Raw genomic sequence first — 21,423 nt, forward strand, 5'->3', positions numbered from 1 at the left:
ACCGTGACCCCCGTGGGGACCCTGGTGACACCGAGGGGGGCTCCCTGCTTCGCACACGCGTGTCCCCGCACACGCGTGTGTAAGCGTGTCACCCTCCTGAAAGGCCCTAGGAGGGAGATATGGGGCCGGGAGCGCCGTGGGGCAGCCGTGGGGCGACCGCGACCCCCGCGGGGACCCCGGGGACACAGTGGGGAGCTCCCCGTATGGCACACGCGTGTCCCTGCACACGCGTGTTAGCCCGTGTCACCCTCCTAGACATCCCTAGGGGGGAGTTATGGGGCCAGGAGCGCCATGGGGCAGCCGTGGGGTGACCGGGAGCCCCATGGGGACCCTGGTGACACGGAGGGGGCTCCCTGTGTCACACACGCGTGTCCCCGCACACGCGTGTTAGCCCGTGTCACCCTCCTAAAGGGCCCTAGGGGGGAGTTGTGGGGCTGGGAGCGACGTGGGGCAGCCGTGGGGTGACCGTGACCCCTGTGGGGACCCTGGTGACACGGAGGGGAGCTCCCCATATGGCACACGCGTGTCCCCGCACACGCGTGTTAGCCCGTGTCACCCTCCTAGACGGCCCTAAGGGGGAGTTATGGGGCTGGGAGCGCCGTGGGGCAGCCGTGGGGTGACCGCGACCCCCACAGGGACCCTGGTGACCCCGAGGGGGGCTCCCTGCTTCACACACGCGTGTCCCCGCACACGCGTGTTAGCCCATGTCACCCTCCTACACGGCCCCAGGGGTGAGTTCTGGGGCTGGGAGCGCCGTGGGGCAGCCGTGGGGTGACCGCGAGCCCCATGGGGACCCCAGGGACGCCAAGGGGAGCTCCCTGTATGGCACAGGCGTGTCCCCGCACACGCGTGTTAGCCCGTGTCACCCTCCTAGACGGCCCCAGGGGGGAGATATGGGGCTGGGAGCGCCATGGGGCAGCCGTGGGGTGACCGCGAGCCCCGTGGGGACCCTGGTGACACCAAGGGGGGCTCCCCGCTTCGCACACGCGTGTCCCCGCACACGCGTGTGTAAGCGTGTCACCCTCCTGAAAGGCCCTAGGAGGGAGATATGGGGCTGGGAGCGCCGTGGGGCAGCCGTGGGGCGACCGCGAGCCCCGTGGGGACCCCAGGGACGCCGAGGGGGGCTCCACGTATGGCACACGCGTGTCCCCGCACACGCGTGTTAGCCCGTGTCACCCTCCTAGATGGCCCCAGGGGGGAGATATGGGGCCGGGAGCGCCGTGGGGCAGCCGTGGGGTGACCGTGACCCCCACAGGGACCCTGGGGACCCTGAGGGGGGCTCCCCGTATGGCACACGCGTGTCCCCGCACACGCGTGTCACCCCGTGTCACCCCCCCTTGACTGCCCTAGGGGGGAGTTGTGGGGCTGGGAGCACCGTGGGGCAGCCGTGGGGTGACCGCGACCCCCGCGGGGACCCCGGGGACACGGTGGGGAGCTCCCCGTATGGCACACGCGTGTCCCTGCACACGCGTGTTAGCCCGTGTCACCCTCCTAGACGGCCCCAGGGGGGAGATATGGGGCCGGGAGCGCCGTGGGGCAGCCGTGGGGCGACCGCGACCCCCGCGGGGACCCCGGTGACACGGAGGGGAGCTCCCCGCTTCGCACACGCGTGTCCCCGCACACGCGTGTTAGCCCGTGTCACCCTCCTAGACGGCCCTAGGGGGGAGTTATGGGGCTGGGAGCGCCGTGGGGCAGCTATGGGGTGACAGGGAGCCCCATGGGGACCCTGGTGACAACCAAGGGGGGCTCCCCGCTTCACACACGCGTGTCCCCGCACATGCGTGTCACCCCGTGTCTCCCTCCTAGACGGCCCCAGGGGGGAGATACGGGGCTGGGAGCGCCATGGGGCAGCCGTGGGGCGACCGCGAGCCCCATGGGGACCCTGGTGACACCGAGGGGAGCTCCCCGTATGGCACACGCGTGTCCCCGCACACGCGTGTCAGCCCGTGTCACCCTCCTAGACGGCCCCAGGGGGGAGTTATGGGGCTGGGAGCGCCGTGGGGCAGCTATGGGGTGACCGTGACCCCCACAGGGACCCTGGGGACCCTGAGAGGAGCTCCACGCTTCGAACACGCGTGTCCCCGCACACGCGTGTGCAAGCGTGTCACCCTCCTAGACGGCCCCAGGGGGGAGATATGGGGCTGGGAGCGCCGTGGGGCAGCCGTGGGGCGACCGGGAGCCCCATGGGGACCCTGGGGCCACCAAGGGGGGCTCCCCGCTTCGCACATGCGTGTCCCCGCACACGCGTGTTAGCCCGTGTCACCCTCCTACACGGCCCCAGGGGGGAGATACGGGGCTGGGAGCGCCGTGGGGCAGCCGTGGGGCGACCGCGACACCCGCGGGGACCCCGGTGACATGGAGGGGGCTCCCTGCTTTGCACACGCGTGTCCCCGCACACGCGTGTTAGCCCGTGTCACCCTCCTAGACGGCCCCAGGGGGGAGATACGGGGCCGGGAGCGCCGTGGGGCAGCCGTGGGGTGACATGGAGCCCCGTGGGGACCCTGGGGACACGGAGGGGGCTCCCTGTGTCACACACGGGTGTCCCCGCACACGCGTGTGTAAGCGTGTCACCCTCCTGAAAGGCCCTAGGGGGGAGATACGGGGCCGGCATCGCCGTGGGGCAGCCGTGGGGCGACCGCGACCCCCGCGGGGACCCCGGGGACACGGAGAGCCCCCCCCCCCACGCCCCCGCCCCGCGCACACGCGTGTACTCACAAGGGCACCCGCTCGTGGGGCGTGAGGCTGAAGAGCACCCGGCCCAGCAGGGCCCGGCCGGGGTTGGGGCCGGGGCGCAGGGCGGCCACGGGGGCGGGCGACGGCCCCCCCGGGCGGCCCAGGGGGCCCAGGAGGGCGGGGGGCAGCGGCGCCAGCAGCCCCCGCAGCCGCCGCCCCCCCACCTTGCCCTGCGGGGACAGGCGGTGGCATTAAGGACGGGGGGGGGACACGCGTGTGGGGACGTGTTGCCGCCCCCCCGTGTCATCACCCTCATCCCGTGTTCTTCCGTGTTTCTGTATGTTCTTCCATGTTTTCCGTATTCCTCCGTGTCCCCCCGTGTCCCTCTGTGTCCCTCCGTGTCCCAAATGTCCCCCGTGTCCCTCCATGTCCCTCCATGTCCCCCCATGTCCCCTCATGTCCCTCCACGTCCCTCCATGTCCCCCATGTCCCTCCATGTCCCCCATGTCCCCCATGTCCCCCCATGTCCCTCCATGTCCCTCCAGTCCCTCCATGTCCCCCATGTCCCCCCATGTCCCCCATGTCCCTCCATGTCCCCCCATGTCCCTCCATGTCCCCCATGTCCCCCCATGTCCCTCCATGTCCCCCATGTCCCTCCATGTCCCCCATGTCCCCCCATGTCCCCCCATGTCCCCCATGTCCCTCCATGTCCCCCCATGTCCCTCCATGTCCCCCATGTCCCATGTCCCCCCATGTCCCCCATGTCCCTCCATGTCCCCCCATGTCCCCCATGTCCCCCCATGTCCCTCATGTCCCTCCATGTCCCCCCATGTCCCTCCATGTCCCTCTGTGTCCCCCCATGTCCTCCATGTCCCTCCATGTCCCCCATGTCCCCACGTGTCCCTCCATGTCCCCCATGTCCCTCCATGTCCCTCCATGTCCCTCCGTGTCCCCCATGTCCCTCCGTGTCCCTCCATGTCCCCCCATGTCCCTCCATGTCCCCCCATGTCCCCCCATGTCCCCCATGTCCCCCGTGTCCCTCCATGTCCCCCCATGTCCCCCATGTCCCCCCATGTCCCCCCATGTCCCCCATGTCCCTCCATGTCCCCCCATGTCCCTCCATGTCCCTCCATGTCCCCCCATGTCCCTCCATGTCCCCCATGTCCCTCCATGTCCCTCCATGTCCCTCCATGTCCCCCATGTCCCTCCATGTCCCCCATGTCCCCCATGTCCCTCCATGTCCCCCATGTCCCCCATGTCCCTCCGTGTCCCTCCATGTCCCCCATGTCCCCCATGTCCCTCCATGTCCCCCATGTCCCCCATGTCCCTCCGTGTCCCTCCATGTCCCCCATGTCCCATGTCCCCCCATGTCCCCCCATGTCCCCCCATGTCCCCCATGTCCCTCCATGTCCCTCCATGTCCCCCCATGTCCCCCATGTCCCCCATGTCCCTCCATGTCCCCCCATGTCCCTCCATGTCCCCCATGTCCCCCATGTCCCCCATGTCCCCCCATGTCCCCCCATGTCCCTCCATGTCCCCCATGTCCCTCCATGTCCCCCATGTCCCTCCATGTCCCTCCATGTCCCCCATGTCCCCCATGTCCCTCCATGTCCCCCCATGTCCCCCATGTCCCTCCATGTCCCTCCATGTCCCTCCATGTCCCCCCATGTCCCTCCATGTCCCCCCATGTCCCCCCATGTCCCCCATGTCCCTCCATGTCCCCCATGTCCCTCCATGTCCCTCCATGTCCCTCCATGTCCCTCCATGTCCCTCCATGTCCCCCCATGTCCCTCCATGTCCCCCCATGTCCCCCCATGTCCCCCATGTCCCCCATGTCCCCCATGTCCCCCCATGTCCCTCCATGTCCCCCCATGTCCCCATCTCCCCGTGTCCCCAACGTCCCCCCCGCGTCCCCAGCGTCCCCCCCCCGCGTCCCCTCGCACCCGATTGGCCAGCAGGGCGCAGAGGCGGCCCAGGTAGTCGAGCAGGCGGCCGTGGCGCAGCCGGGGCTCGGCCCAGCCGGGCTCCAGGGCGGCCGCCCGGGCGAAGCCGTCCAGCGCCGCCCCGTAGCGCTCCTCGTACTGCAGCAGCTGCGGACACGCCCCCCTCAGCCCCCTGGCCACGCCCACCGGGCCGCAGGCCACGCCCACTGCCCGTAGGCCCCGCCTACCGCCCCGCAACCCCGCCCCCGGGTCCCCCCATGGGCTCCTGGCCTGGTCCCTGGGGGCTTCCGGGATGCTTAGCTCCGCCCACATGGTCCCCAGACACGCCCACATGGCCCCTGGCCCCGCCCACTGGTCCCTGGACACGCCCACCGCCCGTAGGCCCCGCCCACCGCCCCGCAACCCCGCCCCCGGGTTCCCCCATGGGCTCCTAACCTGGTCCCTGGGGGCTTCCGGCATGCTTAGCTCCACCCATGCAGCCCCTGGCCACGCCCACATGGCCCCTGGACACGCCCACTGCCCATAGGCCCCGCCCACCGCCCCGCAACCCCGCCCCCGGGTCCCCCCCATGGGCTCCTGGCCTGGTCCCTGGGGGCTTCCGGGATGGTTAGCTCCGCCCATGCAGCCCCTGGCCCCGCCCACTGGTCCCTGGACACGCCCACCGCCCGTAGGCCCCGCCTACCGCCCCGCAACCCCACCCCCGGGTCCCCCCATGGGCTCCTGGCCTGGTCCCTGGGGGCTTCCGGGATGCTTAGCTCCGCCCACGCAGCCCCTGGCCACGCCCACATGGCCCCTGGACACGCCCACTGGTCCCTGGACACGCCCACCGCCCGTAGGCCCCGCCCACCGCCCCTCAACCCCGCCCCCGGGTCCCTCCCATGGGCTCCTGGCCTGGTCCCTGGGGGCTTCCGGGACTCCTGGCCCCGCCCATGCAGCCCCTGGCCACACCCACTGGTCTCTGGACACGCCCACTGGTCCCTGCACACGCCCACCGCCCGTAGGCCCCGCCTACCGCCCCGCAACCCCGCCCCCGGGTCCCCCCATGGGCTCCTGGCCTGGTCCCTGGGGGCTTCCGGGATGCTTAGCCCCGCCCACATAGTCCCCAGACACGCCCACCTCAGCCCTGGCCACGCCCACGCGGCCACAGGCCACACCCACTGCCCATAGGCCCCGCCTACTGTCCCACAACCCCACCCCCGGGTCCCCCCATGGGCTCCTAACCTGGTCCCTGGGGGCTTCTGGGATGCTTAGCTCCGCCCACATGGTCCCCACACACGCCCACCTCAGCCCTAGCCACGCCCACCGGGCCACAGGCCACGCCCACTGCACATAGGCCCCACCTACTGTCCCACAACCCCGCCCCCGGGTCCCCCCATGGGCTCCTGGCCTGGTCCCTGGGGGCTTCCGGGACTCCTGGCCCCGCCCATGCAGCCCCTGGCCACGCCCACATGGCCCCCGGACACGCCCACTGGTCCCTGGACACGCCCACTGCCCGTAGGCCCCGCCTACCGCCCCGCAACCCCGCCCCCGGGTCCCCCCATGGCCTCCTGGCCTGGTCCCTGGGGGCTTCCGGGACTCCTGGCCCCGCCCATGCAGCCCCTGGCCACGCCCACTGGTCCCTGGCCACGCCCACTGGTCCCTGGACACACCTACTGCCCATAGGCCCCGCCTACCGCCCCACAACCCCGCCCCCGGGTCCCCCCATGGGCTCCTGGCCTGGTCCCTGGGGGCTTCCGGGATGCTTAGCTCCGCCCATGCAGCCCCTGGCCACGCCCACATGGCCCCCCAGACACGCCCACTGGTCCCTGGACACGCCCACTGTCTGTAGGCCCCGCCTACCGCCCCGCAACCCCGCCCCCGGGGCCCCCCATGGGCTCCTCACCTGGTCCCTGGGGGCTTCCGGGATGCTTAGCTCCGCCCACATGGTCCCCACACACGCCCACATGGCCCCTGGCCCCGCCCACTGGTCCCTGGACGCCCACTGCCCGTAGGCCCCGCCTACCGCCCCGCAACCCCGCCCCCGGGTCCCCCCATGGGCTCCTGGCCTGGTGCCTGGGGGCTTCTGGGATGCTTAGCTCCGCCCATGCAGCCCCTGGCCACGCCCACATGGCCCCCGGACACGCCCATGTGGCCCCTGGACACGCCCACTGCCCGTAGGCCCCACCTACCGCCCCGCAACCCCGCCCCCGGGTCCCCCCATGGCCTCCTGGCCTGGTCCCTGGGGGCTTCCGGGACTCCTGGCCCCGCCCATGCAGCCCCTGGCCACACCCACTGGTCTCTGGACACGCCCACATGGCCCCTGGACACGCCCACTGCCCGTAGGCCCCACCCACCGCCCCGCAACCCCACCCCCGGGTCCCCCCATGGGCTCCTGGCCTGGTGCCTGGGGGATTCTGGGATGCTTAGCTCCGCCCATGCAGCCCCTGGCCACGCCCACATGGCCCCTGGACACGCCCACTGGTCCCTGGACACGCCCACCGCCCGTAGGCCCCGCCTACCGCCCCGCAACCCCGCCCCCGGGTCCCCCCATGGGCTCCTCACCTGGTCCCTGGGGGCTTCTGGGATGCTTAGCTCCGCCCATGCAGCCCCTGGCCACGCCCACTGGTCCCTGGCCACGCCCACCGCCCGTAGGCCCCGCCCACCGCCCCGCAACCCCGCCCCCGGGTCCCCCCATGGGCGCCTGGCCTGGTCCCTGGGGGCTTCTGGGATGCTTAGCTCCGCCCACATGGTCCCCACACACGCCCACCTCAGCCCTGGCCACGCCCACACAGCCACAGGCCACGCCCACTGCCCATAGGCCCCGCCTACTGTCCCACAACCCCACCCCCTGGTCCCCCCATGGGCTCCTAACCTGGTCCCTGGGGGCTTCTGGGACTCCTGGCCACACCCATGCAGCCCCTGGCCACGCCCACTGGCCCCTGGCCACGCCCACATGGTCCCCAGACACGCCCACCTCAGCCCTGGCCACGCCCATGTGGCCCCTGGACACGCCCACTGCCCATAGGCCCCGCCTACTGCCCCGCAACCCCGCCCCCGGGTCCCCCCATGGGCTCCTAACCTGGTTCCTGGGGGCTTCCGGGATGCTTAGCTCCGCCCACATGGCCCCCAGACACGGCCACCTCTGCCCTGGCCACGCCCACACAGCCACAAGCCACGCCCACTGCCTGTAGGCCCCGCCTACCGCCCCACAACCCCACCCCCGGGTCCCCCCATGGGCTCCTGGCCTGGTCCCTGGGGGCTTCCGGGATGCTTAGCTCCGCCCACATGGTCCCCAGACACGCCCACCTCAGCCCTGGCCACGCCCACTGGTCCCTGGACACGCCCACTGCCTGTAGGCCCCGCCTACCGCCCTGCAACCCCGCCCCCGGGTCCCCCCCATGGGCTCCTCACCTGGTCCCTGGGGGCTTCCGGGATGCTTAGCTCCGCCCATGCAGCCCCTGGCCACGCCCACATGGCCCCCGGACACGCCCGCTGGTCCCTGGACACGCCCACCGCCCGTAGGCCCCGCCCACCGCCCCGCAACCCCGCCCCCGGGTCCCCCCACGGGCTCCTGGCCTGGTCCCTGGGGGCTTCCGGGATGCTTAGCTCCGCCCATGCAGCCCCTGGCCACGCCCACTGTTCCCCGGCCACGCCCACTGGTCCCTGGACACGCCCACCGCCCGTAGGCCCCGCCTACCACCTCACAACCCCGCCCCCGGGTGCCCCCATGGGCTCCTGGCCTGGTCCCTGGGGGCTTCTGGGATGCTTAGCTCCGCCCACATGGTCCCCACACACGCCCACCTCAGCCCTGGCCACGCCCACCGGGCCGCGGGCCACGCCCACCGCCCGTAGGCCCCGCCTACCGCCTCACAACCCCGCCCCCGGGTCCCCCCATGGGCTCCTGGCCTGGTCCCTGGGGGCTTCCGGGACTCCTGGCCCCGCCCATGCAGCTCCTGGCCACACCCACTGGTCTCTGGACACGCCCACATGGCCCCCTGGACACGCCCACTGCCTGTAGGCTCCGCCTACCGCCCCGCAACCCCACCCCCGGGTCCCCCCATGGGCTCCTCACCTGGTCCCTGGGGGCTTCCGGGATGCTTAGCTCCGCCCATGCAGCCCCTGGCCACGCCCACTGGTCCCCGGCCACGCCCACGCGGCCACAGGCCACGCCCACCGCCCGTAGGCCCCGCCCACCGCCCCACAACCCCGCCCCCGGGTCCCCCCATGGGCTCCTGGCCTGGTGCCTGGAGGCTTCCGGGATGCTTAGCTCCGCCCACATGGCCCCAGGCCCCGCCCACCGGCCCCAGGCCCCGCCCACCACCCCCTGAGGGCTTCCTAAACCCCTGGCTCCGCCCACTGAGCCCTTGGCCCCGCCCACCCGGCCCCTGGCTCCGCCCACTCGGCTCCTGGCTGCCCGCACCGGGGTCCTGAGGGCTTCTGGGAGCCCTGGCCCCGCCCACACTGCCTCTAGCTCCGCCCACACGGCCCCTGGCTCCGCCCACACGGCCTCCACAGCCTCCCTGCCTGCCCCACGGCATCCCCCTGCCCCACGGCGCCCTCCCACCCCACGGCCTCCCTCCTGCCCCATAGCATCTGCTCTGCCCCATAGCACCTCCTCTGCCCCATAGCACCTCCCCCTGCCCCATAGTGACCCCCCGCCCCATAACATCTGCTCTGCCCCACGGCACCTCCCCTGCCCCATAGCATCCCTCCCTGCCCCACAGCATCTCCCCCTGCCCCATAGCATCTCCCCCTGCCCCATAGCACCCCCCTGCCCCACAGCACCCTCCCTGCCCCATAGCACCCCCCCGCCCCATAGCACCACCCTGCCCCACAGCACCCCCCCACCCCACAGCACCCCCCGCCCCACAGCACCGCCCTGCCCCACGGCATCCCCCCCCGCCACATAGCACCGCCCTGCCCCTTGGCACCCCACCACCCCACAGCATCTCCCCCGCCCCACAGCACCCTCCCTGCCCCACGGCACCCCCCCGCCCCACAGCACTGCCCTGCCCCATAGCGACCCCCCCACCACATAGCACCGCCCTGCCCCATAGCAGCCTCCCTGCCCCACGGCACCCCCCCGCCCCACAGCACCGCCCTGCCCCACGGCGCCGCCCACCCCACGGCATCTCCCCCGCCCCACAGCACCCTCCCTGCCCCACGGCATCCCCCCCTGCCCCATAGCACCCCCCTGCCCCACAGCACCCTCCCTGCCCCACAGCACCCTCCCTGCCCCATATCTCCCCCCACCCCATATCTCCCCCCTGCCCCACAGCACCGCCCCACCCCACAGCACCGCCCTGCCCCACAGCACCCTCCCTGCCCCATGTCTCCCCCAGCCCCACAGCACCCTCCCTGCCCCATAGCACCCTCCCTGCCCCATAGCACCCCCCTGCCCCACAACACCCTCCCTGCCCCATAGCACCCTCCCTGCCCCATAGCACCCCCCCGCCCCACAGCACCCTCCCTGCCCCACGGCGCCGCCCACCGTGGCCCGGTTGAGGTGCAGGTCCGGGTTCTTGGCCGCCTCCGGATCCACCTTCTCCTGGGGGGGGGGGAAGGGGGCGTCAGCCCCACGGCGCGGCCGGCCCCATAGCGCCCCATAGCACCCCCCAGCCCCATAGCCCCCCATAGAGACCCCCCAGCCCCATAGCTGCCCCATAGCACCCCCCAGCCCCATAGCCCCCCATAGGGACCCCCCAGCCCCATAGCGCCCCATAGAGAACCCCCAGCCCCATAGCCCCCATAGCACCCCCCAGCCCCATAGCGCCCCATAGCACCCCCCAGCCCCATAGCTGCCCCATAGCACCCCCCAGCCCCATAGCACCCCATAGCACCCCCCAGCCCCATAGCGCCCCACAGGGAGCCCCCAGCCCCATAGCTGCCCCATAGCACCCCCCAGCCCCATAGCACCCCATAGGGACCCCCAGCCCCATAGCTGCCCCATAGCACCCCCCAGCCCCATAGCCCCCCATAGGGACCCCCCAGCCCCATAGCTGCCCCATAGCAGCCCCACAACACCCCATAACCCCCCATAGCACCCCATAGCCCCCCATAGAGACCCCCCAGCCCCATAGCTGCCCCATAGCAGCCCCACAACACCCCATAGCCCCCCCATAGGGCCCCCCCAGCCCCATAACTGCCCCATAGCAGCCCCACAACACCCCATAACCCCCCATAGCCCCCCCATAGGGCCCCCCAGCCCCATAGCTGCCCCATAGCTGCCCCACAAAACCCCATAGCACCCCATAGCCCCCCCATAGGGCCCCCCCAGCCCCATAGCTGCCCCATAGCAGCCCAACACCCCATAGCAGCCCATAGCAGCCCCATAGGCCCCCATAAAGACCCCCCAGCCCCATAGCTGCCCCATAGCTGCCCCATAGCAGCCCCACAACACCCCATAGCCCCCCACAGCCCCCCCATAGGGCCCCCCCAGCCCCATAGCTGCCCCATAGCAGCCCCACAACACCCCATAGCCCCCCCACAGGGCCCCCCATAGGGCCCCCCCAGCCCCATAGCTGCCCCATAGCGACCCATAGTCCCCCATAGGACTTCCCTGAGCCCCATAGGCCCCCCATAGCCCCCCCATAGGAACCCCCCAGCCCCACAGCTGCCCCATAGCAGCCCCACAACACCCCATAGCCCCCCCATAGGGCCCCCCCAGCCCCATAGCAGCCCCACAACACCCCATAGCAGCCCATAGCAGCCCCATAGCCCCCATAGCACCCCACAGCACCCCATAGAGACCCCCCAGCCCCACAGCTGCCCCATAGCTGCCCCATAGCTGCCCCACAACACCCCATAGCCCCCCACAGCCCCCCCATAGGGCCCCCCAGCCCCACAGCTGCCCCATAGCGACCCATAGTCCCCCATAGGGCTTCCCGGAGCCCCATAGTCCCCCATAGGGCCCCCCCAGCCCCATAGCTGCCCCATAGCAGCCCCACAACACCCCATAGCCCCCCATAGAGGCCCCCCAGCCCCATAGCTGCCCCATAGCAGCCCCACAACACCCCATAGCAGCCCCATAGGCCCCCATAAAGACCCCCCAGCCCCATAGCTGCCCCATAGCAGCCCCATAGCAGCCCCACAACACCCCATAGCCCCCCATAGCCCCCCATAGAGCCCCCCCAGCCCCATAGCTGCCCCATAGCAGCCCCATAACACCCCATAACCCCCCCATTACACCCCATAAGACCCCCATAGCCCCCCCATAGGGCCCCCCAGCCCCACAGCTGCCCCATAGCGACCCATAGTCCCCCATAGGGCTTCCCAGAGCCCCATAGCCCCCCCATAGAGCCCCCCCAGCCCCATAGCCGCCCCACAACACCCCATAGCCCCCCATAGCCCCCCCATAGGGCCCCCCCAGCCCCATAGCTGCCCCATAGCAGCCCCACAACACCCCATAGCACCCCATAGCGCCCCATAGGGCCCCCCCAGCCCCATAGCTGCCCCATAGCGACCCATAGTCCCCCATAGGGCTTCCCTGAGCCCCATAGGTCCCCCATAGCCCCCCCATAGGGACCCCCAGCCCCACAGCTGCCCCATAGCGACCCATAGTCCCCCATAGGGCTTCCCAGAGCCCCATAGCCCCCCCATAGAGCCCCCCCAGCCCCATAGCCGCCCCACAACACCCCATAGCCCCCCATAGCCCCCCATAGGGCCCCCCCAGCCCCATAGCTGCCCCATAGCAGCCCCACAACACCCCATAGCAGCCCATAGCAGCCCCATAGGCCGCCATAAAGACCCCCCAGCCCCATAGCTGCCCCATAGCTGCCCCATAGCAGCCCCACAACACCCCACAGCCCCCCATAGCCCCCCCAGCCCCATAGCTGCCCCATAGCAGCCCCACAACACCCCATAGCAGCCCATAGCAGCCCCATAGCCCCCATAGCACCCCATAGCACCCCATAGGGCCCCCCCAGCCCCACAGCTGCCCCATAGCCACCCCACAGCTCACGGCCTGGGCGTAGGCGCCGAGGGCCCGGCGCGCCGCCTCGGGGCTCTGGCCGCAGGCGAAGAACAGCGACACGTAGGCGTTGCCCAGCACGTCTGCACACGCCAGCGACACGCTAAGCACACGCCAAGGGGCCCCGGCGTCCCCCCGCCCACGCCAAGGGGCCCCGGCACACGCTAAGGGGGCCCAGGACACGCCAAGGGGGCCCAGGACACGCTAAGGCACGCCAAAGCGCGTTGAGTGCTGCCTGCACGTGCTAGCGACACGCTAATGACACGCTAAGGGGCCCCGGCGTCCCCCCGCTTGTGCTGAGGGCCCCCCGCACATGCCAAGGGGCCCCGGCACACGCTAAGGGGGCCCAGGACACGCTAAGGGGGCCCAGGACACGCTAAGGGCACCCAGGACACGCTAAGGGCACGCCAAAGCGCATTGAGTGCTGCCGGCACGTGCTAGCGACACGCTAACGACACGCTAAGGGGCCCCGGCGTCCCCCCGCTTGTGCCGAGGGCCCCCCGCACACGCTAAGGGGGCCCAAGACACGCTAAGGGGGCCCAGGACACGCTAAGGGCACCCAGGACACGCCAAGGCACGCCAAAGCGCGTTGAGTGCTGCTTGCACGTGCTAGCGACACGCTAACGACACGCTAAGGGGCCCCGGCGTCCCCCCGCTTGTGCCAAGGGCCCCCCGCACACGCCAAGGGGCCCCGGCACACGCCAAGGGGCCCCGGCACACGCTAAGGGGGCCCAGGACACGCTAAGGGGGCCCAGCACACGCTAAGGCACGCCAAAGCGCGTTGAGTACTGCTGGCACGTGCTAGCGACACGCTAACGACACGCTAAGGGGCCCCGGCGTCCCCCCGCTTGTGCCGAGGGCCCCCCGCACACGCCAAGGGGCCCCGACACACGCCAAGGGGGCCCAGGACACGCTAAGGGGATCCAGGACACGCTAAGGGGATCCAGGACACATGGATGCCCCCCCCACACGCCAAGGGACTCCAGGACACGCTAACACACGTTAAGGGACACGCTAACACATGCCAAGAGCATCGCACACATGCCAGCACACGCTAAAGGCTCTCAGTACATGCTAAGCGCTCTCAACACACGCCAGCACACGCTAAGAGCATCCCGCACATGCCAGCACACGCTAAAAGCACACAACACATGCTAAAGGCACTCAGCACACGCCAACGCACGCCAAGAGCATCCCACACACACCAACACACGCTAAAAGACCTCAGCACATGTTAAGAGCATCCTGCACACGCCAGCACACGCTAAAGGCTCTCAGCACACGCCAGGAGCTCTCAGCACACGCCAGGACATGCCAAGAACATGACACACACACCAGCACACGCTAAAAGTGCTCAGCACACGCCAAAGCCACTCAACACATACTAGGACACGCCAAGAGCATCCCACACGTGCCAGCACACGCTAAAGGCCCTCAGCACATGCCAGCACATGCCAAGAGCATCCCACACACGCCAGCACACGCTAAGGGCCCTCAGCACACGCCAGGAGCCCCCAGCACACGCCAAGAGCTCTCAGCACATGCTAAGAGCACCTTACACACGCCAGCACACGCTAAGGGCCCTCAGCACACGCTAAGAGCATCTCACACGCACTAGCACATGCCAAGAGCCCTGAGCACACGCCAAGACATGCCAGGAGCTCTGAGCACACGCTAAGAGCATCTCACACGCACTAGCACATGCCAAGAGCCCTGAGCACACGCCAAGACATGCCGGGAGCTCTGAGCACACGCTAAGAGCATCTCACACGCACTAGCACACGCTAACAGCCCTGAGCACACGCCAAGACATGCCAGGAGCTCTGAGCACACGCTAAGAGCATCTCACACCCGCCAGCACCCGCTTAAGGCCCTCAACACACGCTTAAGGCCCTCAGCACACGCCAGCACACGCTAAGGGCCCGGCGCACACGCTAAGGCCCCCCCCGCGCCCCGCGTGACTCACACCAGGAGCGGCCGTCGGCGGGGTCGAGGCGCACGGCGGCCTTGGCGTGTTCCACGCTCTCCCGCACGGCGCCGGGGCCCCGGCCCGCCTGCCGCAGCGCCATCGACAGGCACCGCAGCGCCTCCTTGTCCGGGCCCTACAACACGCCAAGAACATGTTAAGCACATGCTAACGACATGCTAAGGGCACGCTAACGGGAGCCGAGCGCATGTGGAGCTGCCCGGCGCAGCGCCGTGGATGGGCACTGCAGCATCTCCCTGTCCCGGCCCTGAAACATGCCAAGAACATGCTAAGAACACACTAAGGGCATGCTAAAACATGTTAAGGACACGCTAAGGACATGCTAAGGACATGCTAAGGACACGCTAAAGGGAGCTGAGTGCGCACGGAGCTGCCTGGCGCAGTGCCATCGACAGGCACCGCAGCGTCTCCTTGTCCGGGCCCTGAAACACGCCAAGAACATACTAAAAACATGCTAAGAACATGCTAAAACATGCTAAGGACATGCTAAGGACATGCTAAAGGCAGCCGAGCGCATGTGGAGCTGCCCGGCGCAGCGCCGTGGATGGGCACCGCAGCATCTCCCTGTCCCGGCCCTGAAACACGCCAAGAACATGCTAAGAGCACACTAAGGGCATGCTAAAACATGCCAAGGACACGCTAAGGACACGCTAAATAGAGCTGAGTGCGCACGGAGCTGCCTGGCGCAGCGCCGTGGATGGGCACCGCAGCATCTCCCTGTCCCGGCCCTGAAACACGTCAAGAACATGCTAAGAACACACTAAGGGCATGCTAAAACATGCTAAGGACATGCTAAGGACACGCTAAAGGGAGCTGAGTGCGCACGGAGCTGCCTGGCGCAGTGCCATCGACAGGCACCGCAGCGTCTCCTTGTCCCGGCCCTGAAACACACCAAAAACATGCTAAAAACATGCTAAAACATGCTAAGGACATACTAAAACACGCTAAGGACACGCTAAGGACACGCTAAAGGGAGCTGAGTGCGCACGGAGCTGCCTGGCGCAGTGCCATCGACAGGCACCGCAGCGTCTCCTTGTCCCGGCCCTGAAACACACCAAAAACATGCTAAAAACATGCTAAAACATGCTAAGGACATACTAAAACACGCTAAGGACACGCTAAGGACACGCTAAAGGGAGCTGAGTGCGCACGGAGCTGCCTGGCGCAGTGCCATCGACAGGCACCGCAGCGTCTCCTTGTCCCGGCCCTGAAACACACCAAAAACATGCTAAAAACATGCTAAAACATGCTAAGGACATACTAAAACACGCTAAGGACACGCTAAGGACACGCTAAAGGGAGCTGAGTGCGCACGGAGCTGCCTGGCGCAGTGCCATCGACAGGCACCGCAGCGTCTCCTTGTCCCGGCCCTGAAACACACCAAAACACGCTAAAAACATGCTAAAACATGCTAAGAACATACTAAAACATGCTAAAAACATACTAAAACATGCTAAGGACATGCTAAGGACATGCTAAAGGGAGCTGAGGGCACGCGGAGCTGCCTGGTGCAGCGCGTGAACGGGCATCGCGGTGCCTCCGTGTCTGGGGCCTGTAACATGCTAAGCACACGCTAAGAACATGCTAAGGGGAACTGAGCGCATGCTAAGGACATGCTAAGGACATGTGAAGCCCTGCCAGACTCTCACTGCGACCCACACATGTTCCCCAGCCCCACAGGTCCCCCCCCAGCCCCACACACGTGTCCCGTCGCCCCCAGCCCCACGGCGGCTCCCCCAGCCCCACGGCGCCCCACACATCCCTCCCAGCCCCACACGTGTCCCCCAGCCCCACGGCATCGCCCCCAGCCCCACATGTGTTCTCCAGCCCCATATACACCCCATCGTGCCCCACATGTCCCCCCCAGCCCCACCGCATCTCCCCCAGCCCCACACACGTCCCATGACCCCCCCCAGCCCCCCACGGCTCTCCCCAGCCCCACAAGTGCCCCACAGCTCCCCTGAGCCCCACACGTCCCCCCCAACCCCACAGTTTCCCCCATAACCCCCAGCCCCACACGTTCCCTACTCCATCCCCCAGCCCCACACGCGGCCCCCGTTGCTTCCAGCCCCACGGCGGCTCCCCCAGCCCCACGGCGCCCCACACATCCCCCCTCAGCCCCACACGTGTCCCCCAGCCCCACGGCGTCGCCCCCAGCCCCACATGTGCCCCCCAGCCCCATGGTGTGTCCCCCAGCCCCACACATCCCCCACACACCTCCCCAGCCCCACATGTGTCCCCCAGCCCCACAGCATCTCCCCCAGCCCCACATGTGTCTCCCAGCCCCACACGTGTCCCCCCCAACCCCACTGCATCTCCCCCAGCCCCACACACGTCCCATGACCCCCCCCAGCCCCCCACGGCTCTCCCCAGCCCCACAAGTGCCCCACAGCTCCCCTGAGACCCACATCTGCCCCACACGTCCCCCCCAGCCCCACAGCTTCCCCCCATAACCCCCAGCGCCACACGTTCCCTACTCCATCCCCCAGCCCCACACACTGCTCCCGTCGCTCCCAGCCCCACGGCGGCTCCCCCAGCCCCACGGCGGCTCCCCCAGCCCCACGGCGCCCCACACGTCCCCCCCAGCCCCACACGTGTCCCCCAGCCCCACGGCATCGCCCCCAGCCCCACGGCGCCCCACACGTCCCCCCCAGCCCCACACGTGTCCCCCAGCCCCACGGCATCGCCCCCAGCCCCACGGCGCCCCACACGTCCCCCCCAGCCCCACACGTGTCCCCCAGCCCCACGGCATCGCCCCCAGCCCCGCATGTGCCCCCCAGCCCCATGGTGTGTCCCCCAGCCCCACACATCCCCCACACACCTCCCCAGCCCCACATGTGTCTCCCAGCCCCACACGTGTCCCCCCCAGCCCCACAGCATCGCCCCCAGCCCCACATGTGTCTCCCAGCCCCACACGTGTCCCCCCCAGCCCCACTGCATCTCCCCCAGCCCCACACACGTCCCACAACTCCCCCCAGCCCCACACGGCTCTCCCCAGCCCCACAAGTGCCCCACAGCTCCCCTGAGACCCACATCTGCCCCACACGTCCCCCCCAGCCCCACAGCTTCCCCCCATAACCCCCAGCCCCACACACGGCTCCTCTCGCTCCCAGCCCCACGGCACCCCACATATCCCTCCCAGCCCCACACGTGTCCCCCAGCCCCACGGCGTTGCCCCCAGCCCCACATGTGCCCCCCAGCCCCACACATTCCCCACACGTCCCCCCCAGCCGCACAGCATCTCCCCCAGCCCCACACGTGTCCCCCAGCCCCACGGCGGCTCCCCCAGCCCCACGGCGCGCCCCATAGCGTCACTCACGTGCCGCAGGGCCCCGGCGAAGCAGGCCTGGGCCCGCCGTGGGTCGCCGCGCCGCCACCGTCCCCCGCCTCCCCCAGCCCCACACGTGTCCCCCAGCCCCACGGCGGCTCCCCCAGCCCCACGGCGCCCCACACATCCCCCCTCAGCCCCACATGTGTCCCCCAGCCCCATGGCATCGCCCCCAGCCCCACATGTGTCCCCCGGCCCCACACATTCCCCACACACCTCCCCAGCCCCACATATTCCCCCAGCCCCACATGTCCCCCCAGCCCCACAGCATCTCCCCCAGCCCCACATGTGTCCCCCAGCCCCACGGCGGCTCCCCCAGCCCCACGGCGCGCCCCATAGCGTCACTCACGTGCCGGAGGGCCCCGGCGAAGCAGGCCTGGGCCCGCCGTGGGTCGCCGCACCGCCACCAATCCCCGCCTCCCCCAGCCCCACACGTGTGCCCCGTCGCTCCCAGCCCCATGGCGGCTCCCCCAGCCCCACGGCGCGCCCCATAGCGTCACTCACGTGCCGGAGAGCCCCGGCGAAGCAGGCCTGGGCCCGCCGTGGGTCGCCGCGCCGCCACCGTCCCCCGCCTCCCCCAGCCCCACACGCGTCCCCCAGCCCCACGGCGGCTCCCCCAGCCCCACGGCGCGCCCCATAGCGTCACTCACATGCCGCAGGGCCCCGGCGAAGCAGGCCTGGGCCCGCCGTGGGTCGCCGCGCCGCCACCGTCCCCCGCCTCCCCCAGCCCCACACGTGTCCCCCAGCCCCACGGCGGCTCCCCCAGCCCCACGGCGCGCCCCATAGCGTCACTCACGTGCCGGAGAGCCCCGGCGAAGCAGGCCTGGGCCCGCCGTGGGTCGCCGCGCCGCCACCAACCCCTACCTCCCCCAGCCCCACACGCGGCCCCCGTCACTCCCAGCCCCACGGCGGCTCCCCCAGCCCCACGGCGCGCCCCATAGCGTCACTCACGTGCCGGAGAGCCCCGGCGAAGCAGGCCTGGGCCCGCCGTGGGTCGCCGCGCCGCCACCGTCCCCCGCCTCCCCCAGCCCCACACGTGGCTCCCATCCCTCCCAGCCCCACACGTGTCCCCCAGCCCCACGGCGTCGCCCCCAGCCCCGCATGTGTCCCCCGGCCCCACACATTCCCCACACACCTCCCCAGCCCCACATGTGTCTCCCAGCCCCACACGTGTCCCCCCCAGCCCCACAGCATCTCCCCCAGCCCCACACACGTCCCATGACCCCCCCCAGCCCCACACGGCTCTCCCCAGCCCCACAAGTGCCCCACAGCTCCCCTGAGACCCACATCTGCCCCACACGTCCCCCCCAGCCCCACAGCGTCCTCCCATAACCCCCAGCCCCACACGTTCCCTACTCCATCCCCCAGCCCCACACACGGCTCCCGTCGCTCCCAGCCCCACGGCGGCTCCCCCAGCCCCACAGCGGCTCCCCCAGCCCCACAGCGCCCCACACATCCCGCCCAGCCCCACACGTGTCCCCCAGCCCCACGGCATCGCCCCCAGCCCCACATGTGCCCCCCAGCCCCACACATTCCCCACACACCTCCCCAGCCCCACATGTGTCTCCCAGCCCCACACGTTCCCCCCAGCCCCACTGCATCTCCCCCAGCCCCACACACGTCCCCCGCCTCCCCCAGCCCCACACGTGTCCCCCAGCCCCACGGCGGCTCCCCCAGCCCCACGGCGCGCCCCATAGCGTCACTCACGTGCCGGAGAGCCCCGGCGAAGCAGGCCTGGGCCCGCCGTGGGTCGCCGCGCCGCCACGCCGCCTCGCCTCCCCCAGCCCCACACGCGTCCCCCAGCCCCACGGCGGCTCCCCCAGCCCCACGGCGCGCCCCATAGCGTCACTCACGTGCCGCAGAGCCCCGGCGAAGCAGGCCTGGGCCCGCCGTGGGTCGCCGCGCCGCCACGCCGCCTCGCCTCCCCCAGCCCCACACGCGTCCCCCAGCCCCACGGCGGCTCCCCCAGCCCCACGGCGCGCCCCATAGCGTCACTCACGTGCCGGAGAGCCCCGGCGAAGCAGGCCTGGGCCCGCCGTGGGTCACAGCACCGCCACCGTCCCCCGCCTCCCCCAGCCCCACACGTGTCCCCCAGCCCCACGGCGGCTCCCCCAGCCCCACGGCGCGCCCCATAGCGTCACTCACGTGCCGCAGAGCCCCGGCGAAGCAGGCCTGGGCCCGCCGTGGGTCGCCGCGCCGCCACCGTCCCCCGCCTCCCCCAGCCCCACACGTGGCTCCCATCGCTCCCAGCCCCACAGCGGCTCCCCCAGCCCCACGGCGCCCCACACATCCCTCCCAGCCCCACACGTGTCCCCCAGCCCCACGGCGTCGCCCCCAGCCCCACATGTGTCCCCCAGCCCCACACATTCCCCACACACCTCCCCAGCCCCACATGTGTCTCCCAGCCCCACACGTTCCCCCCAGCCCCACAGCATCTCCCCCAGACCCACGTGTTCTCCAGCCCCATATGCACCCCATCGTGCCCCACATGTCCCCCCCAGCCCCACACGTGTCCCCCCCAACCCCACCGCATCTCCCCCAGCCCCACACACGTCCCATGACCCCCCCCAGCCCCACACGGCTCTCCCCAGCCCCACAAGTGCCCCACAGCTCCCCTGAGACCCACATCTGCCCCACACGTCCCCCCCAGCCCCACAGCTTCCCCCCATAACCCCCAGCCCCACACGTTCCCTACTCCATCCCCCAGCCCCACACACGGCTCCCGTCGCTCCCAGCCCCACGGCGGCTCCCCCAGCCCCACGGCGGCTCCCCCAGCCCCACGGCGCCCCACACATCCCTCCCAGCCCCACACGTGTCCCCCAGCCCCACGGCGTCGCCCCCAGCCCCACATGTGCCCCCCAGGCCCATGGTGTGTCCCCCAGCCCCACACATTCCCCACACACCTCCCCAGCCCCACGTGTCTCCCAGCCCCACATGTGTCCCCCCCAGCCCCACAGCATCTCCCCCAGCCCCACACGTGTCCCCCAGCCCCACGGCGGCTCCCCCAGCCCCACGGCACGCCCCATAGCGTCACTCACGTGCTGGAGAGCCCCGGCGAAGCAGGCCTGGGCCCGCCGTGGGTCGCCGCGCCGCCACGCTGCCTCGCCTCCCCCAGCCCCACACGTGTCCCCCAGCCCCACGGCGGCTCCCCCAGCCCCACGGCGCGCCCCATAGCGTCACTCACGTGCCGGAGAGCCCCGGCAAAGCAGGCCTGGGCCCGCCGTGGGTCGCCGCACCGCCACCGTCCCCCGCCTCCCCCAGCCCCACACGCGTCCCCCAGCCCCATGGCGGCTCCCCCAGCCCCACGGCGCGCCCCATAGCCTCACTCACGTGCCGCAGGGCCCCGGCGAAGCAGGCCTGGGCCCGCCGTGGGTCGCCGCGCCGCCACCAACCCCTACCTCCCCCAGCCCCACACGTGTCCCCCAGCCCCACGGCGGCTCCCCCAGCCCCACGGCGCGCCCCATAGCGTCACTCACGTGCCGCAGAGCCCCGGCGAAGCAGGCCTGGGCCCGCCGTGGGTCGCCGCGCCGCCACCAACCCCTAC

General features: G+C 70.7%; 1 protein-coding gene across 1 annotated transcript in view; it reads right to left on the reverse strand.

Annotated features, from left to right (window-relative positions):
* The window catches only part of LOC135325337 (tetratricopeptide repeat protein 5-like), a 37,187-nt gene that overhangs the window by 11,923 nt on the left and 3,841 nt on the right, over positions 1–21,423 (reverse strand). The window contains exons 4-8 of the mRNA XM_064503310.1: positions 14,531–14,666; positions 12,556–12,647; positions 10,087–10,143; positions 4,617–4,763; positions 2,716–2,903 (exon numbers count right to left, since the gene is read on the reverse strand). Of these exons, the coding sequence (XP_064359380.1) occupies positions 2,716–2,903; positions 4,617–4,763; positions 10,087–10,143; positions 12,556–12,647; positions 14,531–14,666 (620 nt within the window). The remainder of the gene's footprint in view (positions 1–2,715; positions 2,904–4,616; positions 4,764–10,086; positions 10,144–12,555; positions 12,648–14,530; positions 14,667–21,423) is intronic.

Source organism: Dromaius novaehollandiae, chromosome 36 (assembly GCF_036370855.1).
Source record: "Dromaius novaehollandiae isolate bDroNov1 chromosome 36, bDroNov1.hap1, whole genome shotgun sequence".
Classification (NCBI taxonomy): Eukaryota; Metazoa; Chordata; class Aves; order Casuariiformes; family Dromaiidae; genus Dromaius; species Dromaius novaehollandiae.